The 11095-nt window shown below is 38.6% G+C and overlaps 1 protein-coding gene across 6 annotated transcripts in view; it reads left to right on the top strand.

Moving 5' to 3' along the window:
- Positions 1 to 2378: 2378 nt before the first annotated feature.
- Positions 2379 to 11095, top strand: part of LOC106939026 (brain-specific angiogenesis inhibitor 1-like) — a 45896-nt gene continuing 37179 nt past the window's right edge. For 2 of the 6 annotated variants that reach the window (XM_015021275.1, XM_015021277.1), the window contains exons 1-6: positions 2380 to 2971; positions 4700 to 4802; positions 4888 to 5038; positions 5128 to 5197; positions 5480 to 5546; positions 9059 to 9144. In XM_015021275.1, the coding sequence (XP_014876761.1) occupies positions 2853 to 2971; positions 4700 to 4802; positions 4888 to 5038; positions 5128 to 5197; positions 5480 to 5546; positions 9059 to 9144 (596 nt within the window). In that variant the 5' untranslated portion in view covers positions 2380 to 2852. Of the gene's footprint in view, positions 2972 to 4699; positions 4803 to 4887; positions 5039 to 5127; positions 5198 to 5479; positions 5547 to 9058; positions 9145 to 11095 lie in introns of all 6 variants that reach the window. The other 4 variants (XM_015021276.1, XM_015021280.1, XM_015021278.1 and 1 more) reach the window with 4 other exon arrangements.

Genomic DNA, 11095 nt, shown 5'->3' with positions numbered 1-11095 from the left:
ACAACAATGTGTGCAACACGCAATCACTGCTTGGATGGACTCTTAAGTGCTCTCACCTAACTTTTTATTTACGGTAGCTGCTTGAGATACAAAAGCTCACAGAGTGACGGGAACAATGAGTAATGGTAAAAATATAACAGTCACAAAAATATTAAATTGAATTTTTCACCACAGAATCACAATTACATATTTTCAAGATATCATGCAGCCTGAGTTTTTAATCACTTTATTAATGGTGAACTGACATGCTCTTCTCTCATATAACCCAGTAGAAAAATTTACTTTCAACCAACTAACCCTAACTCCAAACTAGGCCTGTGAAAATAAATCAATTAATTGCATGATAGATTAATTCAAGCTCAAAAAAGTCCATTTTTATCATCTATTATTTTTCTCTTTTCTCTCTCCCTTTCTACCAAAAACTAGTAGAAACCAAGTTTTCAGTCTGCTGCTTTGATCTCAGCTACCCCTTTTTTTAAAGGACACTTTTGTTTACAGAGTTTGTTTACATAATTCATTATAGTTGTTTCTCGGCAACAGACTGGCGACCTGTCCAGGGTGTACCCCGCCTCTCGCCCGAAACGTTTGCTCGAGATAGCACCCTTCCTGACCCCACTAGGGACAAGGGTGTACAGAAAATGTATGGATGGATGGAGTTGTTTCTGTTTACTTATTTTGGATGTCTTCCTATTCCAGTGTTAAACGTTCATTAGAAATTAAATTTATTGATCTACGAGAATGTGTTCTTGCTTTATGCCATTACCATTTTAGCGCTTGAAAGTGGGCTCAAAACAATGATATAATTTGTCACAATAACTTCTGGAACAATTTATTGTTCAGCAAAAAATTTTATTGTAACAAACCTAGTCCAATCCAATTTGGGGGGAAAAAAATCAATACCCAATGTAGAGTGAGATATTCTCATAGGAGCTGCATATGTTTAAGAGTACTGATGCATCAGTACTCATACTGAAGTGACCAATGTTCCAGTGTTGGGTGTTCAGAGGACGAGCCAGATTGTAGGTCTCATTAGAGAAACTTAGCGTCTCTCTAATTACTCATTACTAATGGCAAGCTGCACTTTTTTTGTTAAAAACAGAAACAGCATAATGTGGCCAATAAATCTTTGTAAAAAAATCAATGTTCGCAGTAAGATGAGTCATAAAACAACTGTTGGTGATGAAATGGGACACAGCCTAACAAATAGAGAAAGCTGTTTTACAAAGAAGCCAAATTATCCATTCTATGTCAACAGCATTAATAACGATGTCCACAGTCCCATCTGCATGTCTTGTAGTAATGTCTTTTTTGACCAACTGAGGATCAGCTCTGCTTTTACTTCATTGTCTCCTTGGCATAACACATTTCAACCCTAACAGGGCTATTTAAAGGGCTTCACAAAGAAAAAATAAACAACAAATACATCAAAATGCTAAATACATGTAAAAAACACAGGGTGTTACCAAAAGAAAAACTACAGTGAATTCTTTTAAGCTTAGCCAATTAAACTTGGCCCGGTCTCCCTGATTCCACCATATCAGTATTGAAATGCTGTTAGTGGTGCTGATGTTCTTAGCAGGAAGAGGGACCCCTAAATCAAATTCTGCTCAAGCCCCCATGCAACCTTGGGGCAAAACCTGCTGCACTGCACACCTTTCTGCTGGACCTAAGGGGAAAACAGGGAGATTTAATGTATGTGGCACTAGTAGAAACCAAGCTTTTCCGTTTCATCACTGTTGTGTGTATATAAGTGCCACAGAGCAGTTTGTTTTTTGTTGCCTGGGCTTAGGCCAGTCACAATAACAGATTTTGCTGGGCGATTAATTGTGCCAGAAATTTTTGATATAAATGATAATATTGTCATTTTGAGACTATTTTTAACTGATAGCATAAAAGCAGCCTAACAATGCAAATACACCCGCTCAGGGGTAAATAAACAAATTTTGAAACTACATTTATCGCTGGAACTGGAAGACCTTTAAATAACAACAACAACAAAAAAACTAAAAAAAAAAATGGGAGGGGAATTGGAAAGGGGTTGAGGGAGCTGAATTAGCACTTATCACATTCAGATCCGCCAGTTGATGGCAGAGGGTCCAGCCCCCACACTATGCTGCCCTGGGCTGTTGCCCATGTTCATTGGTGTAGAAAGTACTCAATTTACTTATGTAAAAGTACAAATAAACAGACAAAAATGTACTCTAGTAAAAGTAAAAGTACCACATTGCCATTTTTACTTCAGTAAAAGTAAGAAAGTACTTGCTATTAGACACCCCGGGTGCCACCTGTAGTTCTCGTTCACGTGCTACACGTCACCACGCCTGTCACCTAATGTTGGAAAACATTAGGTGACAGCTAAAGGAAATGAAGGATGAAGACAGACATTGCTTCTGTCCATGCACAAGGCGACACGTTAAGATGGCAAGGGTCAGAGTTTCTTTGTGTCTGAGGAACAGCTGTTCTAAATTGTGTGCCAACGTGGACGGATGGAACGTTTCAGTTTAAATTGGTTTTGACACAAATCTCTAAATCTGAAAGTTTTGTATGTTTATCAAATATCAATTATTTTTGATAAGCCTACCTCAAAGATTGCAGATATTTAAACCTTTCTCTCACAATATCCCCTAAACACACTATAGGTATTATATCAATGTTGTCCTGTCGATACCTCCCTCCACATTGCTGCCATAGCGCCAGCGTCCCCAGCTGTGGCATATAGAGATGGCAGATGTTTTGTGCTCTTCCTGACACAACCCCTGACTGTTCACAGGAAGGAACAGGTTGCAAGCAGGGAACTTCTGAAGCCACTGCTTTGCTACTATGATTATTATATTGTATTTTCCCTCTTGTACATGTTTCTCTTTCAGAACATGGATAAGATGCAGCTCCCATCTGTAACCTTGATTGTTGGCTGTGGAGTATCCTCGCTCACACTGCTGCTTCTCATCATCATCTACGTGTCTGTGTGGAAGTAAGTTAATCCTTGCAAAGAAAAAACATCACTGCTGTTATTGATGCAAGTGTTAATACCAGATCAGGGACTCAACAGGTTGAAACGTCCCATCACATTTTGTTTTATTAAACCATTTTTTGAAACTGCACACTAATATTTTATAATTTGTTATAATACATAGACAATTATAATATCAAATTTATATCTCTTCCTCAAAAAAGAGATTTTATATAAAGGGACTTCCTGGTAAAATAATGGTTAAATAAAATAATGCTCTCAATGGCCACATTATTAGATGCACCATTCAGCTACCTGAATAATCCTTAAAAATCAAGAAATATCTGATAAACATTTTAAGCCTAGCTCTGTGGTCAGAGGGTGGTTTCTTTAATACAGTGGTTCCCAAACGTTTTCTCCTGGGACCCCCCAGTGGTTTCCAAACTATTTCTGCCCCCCCCCTCAGACACCTATGAATAGCTGTCTGGGGGGCTACTTGTTACAGCACCTTAAGCTTAACAAGGCTACTTGTTAAGCTTAGGGTGCTGCATTGATATTAGCTAGTCATCTTTTAGCTAACTTTACCTTCATCCAACAGCTTTACTCAACTCAGTCGGTTAGTTTGGGGGAAAAACTGTGAAAAGTTCTTTGCGTTTTGCTGGTTTGCTGCCATGATTCTAACACACCTGTGTAGCTCTGCACAGCAGCAGCAGGTCTCCTTCACTGCTGCACAGGTGGAAACCCAGCGCAAGCATCATAGTGCTCATGTTGCGTTTAAAGGCGGCTCGGAAAAACAGGTTACAACATGTTAACAACAGATTAAACAGTTTTAACTGCTGATAAAAGTGACAGAGGACACAAATATGGAAAGTGTGGAAGCCTCTACTGTATCAAATTGACAGGAATAACAGAGAGTCGGCCATTCTAAGGTAAAAACCCAGAGCATACAGCGTTCATGTTTTTTTTTTATTTTTTATTTTTCATCCATCCAGACGGCTTCCCGTGACCCCCTGCAATTGCACGGCGCCCCCCACCCCTAGGTGGCATGCCCCACAGTTTGGGAACCTCTGCTTTAATAGCAGTGCTGGTGGGGAAAACCAGGGTAAAGTTATCCGTTTGGCTAACAGTTTGCAGTTTGTATGTGTGCCTTGCACATGCTCATTTGGAACACCTGCTGTCCCCTCACCTCTAGTCTGGAACAGGCATTAAGCTGCAGGGTGTAGGTTCCACTGGCACATCGTCAGTAAATATTCACTTCTCACGAGTGGACTGGAGCTGAGCATGACTGTGTGTCTTCTCTCTCAGACAGCCAGACACAATGTCTCTTTTGGGGAATGTATAATTCAAAGATTCCTTATGCAGAATTATGAATAAGCAAGGGTCAAGGCTTGTGTGCAGTGTCTCCTCGATGTCACCCTTGTGAGTGACGGCCGTAGAAGAGACAGAATGGCTTCTTGTTAACGTGATGCCACATGCATGATGTGAAACTCTTGAAAATAGGTTGATGCATTGTGGGATTAATAGTTCCTATAGCAGGGTCCTGCAGTTCAGCCCTTTATAGTGAAAGACCAACAACTTGTATTAATTTCCCAGGTTAACAATGCACTTGGATGCTTGAAGAGACACAATAAGCTGGCAGCTGGAACTCAGTGCACACCATCATCAGTCATTAATAGCATTTAAAGAAACCTTTAAACTGGAGCTGTCGATTTTGGATCCCAGGGTTCCTTCTTTTTCTGCTTCCTGCAGGTACATTCGATCGGAGCGCTCAGTCATCCTCATTAACTTCTGCCTCTCCATCATCTCCTCCAATGCCCTTATTCTCATTGGACAGACCCAAACAAGGAACAAGGTTAGATCTAATGAGAGGCCGTATTATTTGACACTGCAACCCAGTAGGCATGTTCAGTGTGTTATGTCTCCCTTTCTTGTTCCAGGTTTTATGCACCCTGATTGCAGCATTCCTTCATTTCTTCTTCCTGTCGTCATTCTGCTGGGTTCTGACTGAGGCCTGGCAGTCATACATGGCCGTGACCGGTCGCCTCAGGAACCGCATCATACGGAAGCGCTTCTTGTGCCTCGGCTGGGGTGGGGATTCCAATTGTTGCCTACTGTTCTGCTCTTCGTGGCTGTTTAACTTCCTCTGAGTGAACATCCAGTCCTCTGTTTCCTCCCAGGTCTCCCAGCACTTGTTGTAGCCATCTCAGTGGGATTCACCAAGGCAAAAGGATATGGAACACCAAACTAGTAAGCGTGTTTTCTTATGGGTTAATGGTGTGAACTTCCTCCTCTATACATATATTAATGCTGGGTTATTACACATGAGACAAGGGTTATGTTTACAGCATAATTAACCTTTCTCTTCCTTTGTTTCATCTATATTTTACTTCCCTCTTTCTTGTCATGCCAACACCCCTTTCATTCCAACCTCCCATATTACTGCCCCTCTCATCTTTCACCGACCCAAACATCACTTCTTCCAATCACCTATCTCTCTCCACCTTTCTATCTTCTGCTGCTCTCTGGAAGCTGCTGGCTGTCTTTGGAAGGAGGCCTTCTCTATGCATTTGTTGGACCTGCTGCAGCTGTAGTCTTGGTATTTTCTTATCTTTTTATATGTTTCTTGACTGTCAAAGCTTCTGCATCAAAGCAAAGTTCATCACTGCCATGTAACACATTATCACTTTGAAACTGAATGCTGCATTTTGTTTGGATGCAAGTTTTTGCACAAAGTTACCATAGCAAGCTATTGGTCAGAGATTTAAACACAATCTTTCATTAAATGCTTCATTAAAATGGAAATTAGGACGACAGGTTATATTCAAAGCTTTTAAAATGGTCTTGGCCACTAGTTCTCCAGGATATATGACTTGGGAGCTTTTTACTGGCTAAGTACCAGTCATCATTTTGTAGGTCGGTCATGATGGTAAATCTTGGCTGAAATTTTTGACAGGCTGTTTTGTCTATATTGATTTGTCTTTAACAACTTTTACTGTGAGAATTCAGAAATATTAAACCTAATTGCTGGTTGAATATTTCATAAAACAAAACATTCCCAACATCAGCTCCAAGTCACAGAACTATGATGCTAAACAATCTACAAAAAATATTCTTCAGGTTTTTGTACAGAAAATTTTGTTTTCTATAACTAAAGCTCAACTGAAAAATAATGGCAAGGAATTAACATCATAATGAAGTTGTAACTATCCTAAAAAAGTAAATGTCAATTGTGCTTTGCACAATGTGGTCAAATTGTGAAAGCTAATTCAAATCTGTACAAGTGACAACAGGAAGCCTTTAACCTGGAGCTGCAGCCAATGTATGTCAAAAACAGACTTACATTCCTTCAACCATAAATATAAAAGCAGTTGGTTTCAGTTTATTGCTCCAGTTGGAAAAGGAAAGCCAGCTAACATTTAAAATTACCAAATGACACAAAGCTTACTGTTCTGCTAAATAAGGTCTGCTTGTTTGAGAACAAAATGAATGGATTACAGATCACAGTGACATTTAAAGAGTCTGTAATTCTGAAGGATGAATTCCATCCCATATTTAAAAAATGTTTATATTGTAAATGGTGAAAGAGATGAATAGACCAGAGTTAACTGGTAACAAACATAAGTTATGAATTTGAAAATAATCGGGTTGGTGGTCTGGACTGAAAACAAGAGAGGCATTTCCAAACAAAACTCTGAAGGAATTTGAAACTCTAGAAAATCTTTGATCAAAACCAGCTCAGAATATTCCAGTTTAGGAAGGTCTGACTCTCTTATCTTCTTATCTGAAGATAAGAATTAAAGAAATGAGGGGAATTCCTAATTTTTTTTGAATTCTTTGTTAATATTGTAATGCTCAGAGAAAATAAGCTGGGACATTGCAAAGCACCATATTCTTTAATTTCCTTTTCCTTTTGCTCTGTCTGCATGATTTTATGTTTTTCTTGCTTTTTCTACAACTTCCTGCTCCATTATGTTTCCTCTCTTTTATTTCTAACCCTCCCTTCCTTTCTTTACTTAATTATTTGTTTGCATTCTCGTTTTTCTTTTTACCTCGCATCTTTTCTTGTTTTAATATCCTACATTTCAGTAATTGCTTTCTTTGCTCCTCGTAGTTTTCATGTTTCCCATTTTTCATCCTATAACCTTTTACTGTTTCATGTCATTGCCTTTCTTTACTTCTTCACTCTTCCTTTCTATTTATCTGCCATTTTAATTTCAGTATTTTCTGCTATTGTTGTTTCCTGTTAGCACTACATGCATATATGCATATGCATGTGAAACTTGTTTGTTCATGGTAAAGTAAGGATACGTGTCTGACTAAGAACAGAATCTAAACATCTCAACCTCAGCTTTTTTTTTTAAAAGGTTTACCATTTGGTTTAATGATGGTTAATATGTATATGTTCCTAATGAACATGAATTAGAGTTCTGTTGTTTAGCTAGAGAAGTATTTGCATCCTTGTATAAAATTTGGAAGTGCTGGGATCATGTAAAGTGTAAATAGGTTGATGAAAATCTTCTTCTCTGAAACTTGCTGAGGTTTTGCTCTCAATCCTTAACTGCAAGGTATAATAAAAGACTCCCTATTAAAGTGGAGAGCTTTATAATATTACCATAGTTACAACATACTAACTTAGTAAAGCACTATTTAATGTTGCATTCCATCTGCTTCGAAAATCGGAACTCAGATTTAATGTCGCAGGCAACTTAACAGTGTTACACTTCCCAGTTGTAAAACATTTTGGGGGAAATGTGCTCAGTGACCAGGCTAACTACTCTTAGTTACATGACATATATGACTGACTGCACAGTTTAAAATTTCCATCAAATACATATTTCATAAATGATATGATTTCATTTTCAAATGGAATAAGCAGTCAACAAAAATCTATAGAATAATCCTGAAGTATAAAACGTCAGAGGATATAGAGTGGAACCTGTCATAATCAGTTCCTTAATGATACTATAGCAGAACATCAAAGCAGCAAAACAGAATGATACTTTGTGTCATTTACAGTTATAAATCCAAGGCAGACAAAAATGAATTGTGAGATTCCTCAATGATCCATTCTCTGGGCACTTTTATATAACACCTGATGACATTCACTCACTGTTGTGAAGGTTAGTCCAGTTGCAGCCATTCCAGTTCTTATGCCACCATCTATGTCCCCTGGAGTCCGTTCTTAATTGTGACCACTGGTCTGCATTCTTACCAGATTCCACCAAAATAAAACCAACCTTGATCCATGTGGCTCTGTCCTGCTTTAGTTATTGAAGGTGTGTCAAATGTTTTATGATGAAGGGACATCATTAAAAAAAAGAAAAAGGTCAAGTCAGTGTAAAAAAATCTATAAATTAGGTTAATTCAATCCTAATCTTACTGCTATGAATGCAAATGTCCATGAAAAATGGTTAATAAGGCTCAAGAAAAGCTCCTTCTCTTCTCACAGTTGCTATTTCACAGAGAAAAGGGTTGGCCTCAGCTTAGCCAGCAACATTCTGTGGTGAAAAACTGACATATTAACGGTCCTCTAAACTCGTGATCAACCAAAACCAGATGTCTATAAACAGAATGGTTTTAGTTACTTCAGTCCTTGGCCCTTCCTTCCTACGAGGATCAGTTTGTTTTTAACCTGTCACTGTTACTCTGCAGTCATACTGAAAGCCTGGCTCACTCTGACCATCGTCTGATTACATGTAGAAATGTTTATATACATAAAATCTGAAATAAGAATTAATCTAATCAGCCATGCACCATCACTCCCAGTACCTTTGATTTCACTCATATTTTATGTATGATTTCTGTTTGCTGCTCATCCTTCCTGTTCAGAATGAATTTTATTTAATCTTTAAAACCTGTTTTTAATTTTTTTCCCTCATTTTTTGCATTATTTAATGCCTGTGACTCAAATTTAATAAGATGTGTTTCAGTTTTTAGAATTCAGAGCCAGCAGTGAGCTTACCTAGAGTCTGTTCTGCAAGCCATTTACATGCATGCTGGACGTTATAGACACCACCATCATCATCCTCACTACAGTGGTGCTGCATGTTCTGAAGCAAGAAAAGTGCCTTTACTCTGCTTTAACCCTGTGCCTCTTGTCTTTGGCAGGTTAACATGGTTATTGGGATTCTCGTTTTTAACAAACTGGTCTCCAAAGATGGCATTACTGATATGAAACTAAAGGAGAGGGCGGGGTATGCCTTAAACCACACATTCATTTTACACAGTGACCTATAACCAGGCTGGCTGCTTATGGAGGGGACTGTGGCTGTTACCGGCTTCAGCTCTGAAATAACGGTCAACTGAAATGGCTAAATCTGACGCTGGAATCCTCTGAGTGTACTAGACCAAAAAAACAAAGGCTGTCTGGTTATTGGTCCTGCACAAACTGAGCAAATTGATGACTCATCTCATTGCTTTCTTTTATGTTTCTGAAGTGTTGCATTCTCCTCCAGCTGCTCTTTGTTTGCAGGTGTTGCTCTTGATGTAAAAGCTCTGTAAAACCATCCTCTTTTTAATCCTACTACTTCTTCTCTTTTCAGTAAAGGGAATCAGGGTGTAAAAACAAATTATGTGTTGGGGTTAATTTCCTTATCTCTAACTCCTCTTGCGTATCTGTAAACGGTTTAGTTGCATTTATACATCTCAGTAAATAGCTTAGTGCTACAGTACCTAGTGAGAGACTACGATTTGGCTGTACTGTTGCTGAGCAGGTGTGAAGCTTTCTCATCTGAAATAGACATTATGTTTCTTTTAATTCTGTATGATATATGTTAATGCTACACATATGAAACAAGTTGGTTCCATATGATCCACATCAAATGTGATGTACAGCTTCCTCTCCATGCAATGCCTGGAAGTGAGCTTGGGTGAAAAGCATTTTAAATTTCCAATATGTAACTTTTATTTTTAAAAAAAGTTTTTTTTTTTTTTTTTTTTGTTACATATTTGTTAAAACTGTCACCATGTCATAACAGTGTAATATGAAACAATCTGTGGAAAAAAATCAAGCTCTTCTGCCTGTGGCTCTACTGCTATCTGCAGAAATGCACTGCTCCTTGACTGAAACAACTAGTCAGAGCCAGGAGGACTGTCAATCATCTTCAGCTTATGCTCAGTCTGTTAATGGAGGAACACCAACTTCTCATTAAAGGAAACCTATTTATCTGCCTTTATTGGTGGCCATGCTAACTAGCCTGAACTTGCATGTTATGCTAGCTGTGGGGAACGAGCTGTAGCCTGGCAGAGTTCTAAGGGGGAGGATGTTAGCAGTGTGTACAGTAGGGCAGCGTTTCCCAATCCTGGTCCTCAAGGCAACACCTGTCAATGAGGCACACTGTCCCTCAAGGAGAGTGTACCTCAAGGACAACAAGGGAACATGTTTTAGATGTTCCCTTGCTTTATCCTAACTTGATTCAGCTGATTGCAGTTCAGCAAACACCTGTCAATTGAAATCACCTGGATTGAAGCAAAGAAACACCTAAAAGATGCGGGGCAGTGTACCTAGAGGACCAGAATTGGGAGACACTGCACTATAGTTATTGACTAAGATCCTCCTCCTGGCTCTGATTGGTTGTTTCTAACCATGCAGTTTATTTCTGCAGATGGCAGTAGAGCCACAGGAAGGAGGTTGAGTAGCTTGATATTTTAACAGATTATCTGACTCTTATTATACTGTCTGGACAAACTGATATTTTTTTTAATATGTAAAAAACATATTTTTTTAAAATAAAAAAATTACCTATTTCAGCTTTAAGCCTCTTTCACAAAATGAAAATGGCCTTCCTCAGTCTGTTTTTTTAAATGACTCAGATTGCATTGTAGGTATAAATCAGCCTGTTGCTGTTCACCCTCTGAGATGTCAACACATCCATCCACCGCCATGTATTGGCCAACTAACAGGGATTAGCTGCCTTCAAGAGTGCGGTGTAGCAATGGCGAATGTTTCTTTTGTTATTTACACAGACTGGACAAGCCAGGCTGCAATGGACTGAGATACAACAGATCAGTAGACGTAAGCCAAGGGTATTTTTTTTTTTTTTTTTTTTTTTTTTAACCAAAGCACTGATGGTTAATAGCCAATAGTATAATACACTCCTGATCAAAATCTTAAGACCAGTCAAAAAATTGCAAGAATTTGCATTT

This window comes from Poecilia latipinna, unplaced genomic scaffold, assembly GCF_001443285.1.
Source record: "Poecilia latipinna isolate Pla-1442-1.1 unplaced genomic scaffold, P_latipinna-1.0 Scaffold2753, whole genome shotgun sequence".
Classification (NCBI taxonomy): domain Eukaryota; kingdom Metazoa; phylum Chordata; class Actinopteri; order Cyprinodontiformes; family Poeciliidae; genus Poecilia; species Poecilia latipinna.
This window is presented reverse-complemented; position numbering and strand designations above follow the sequence as displayed.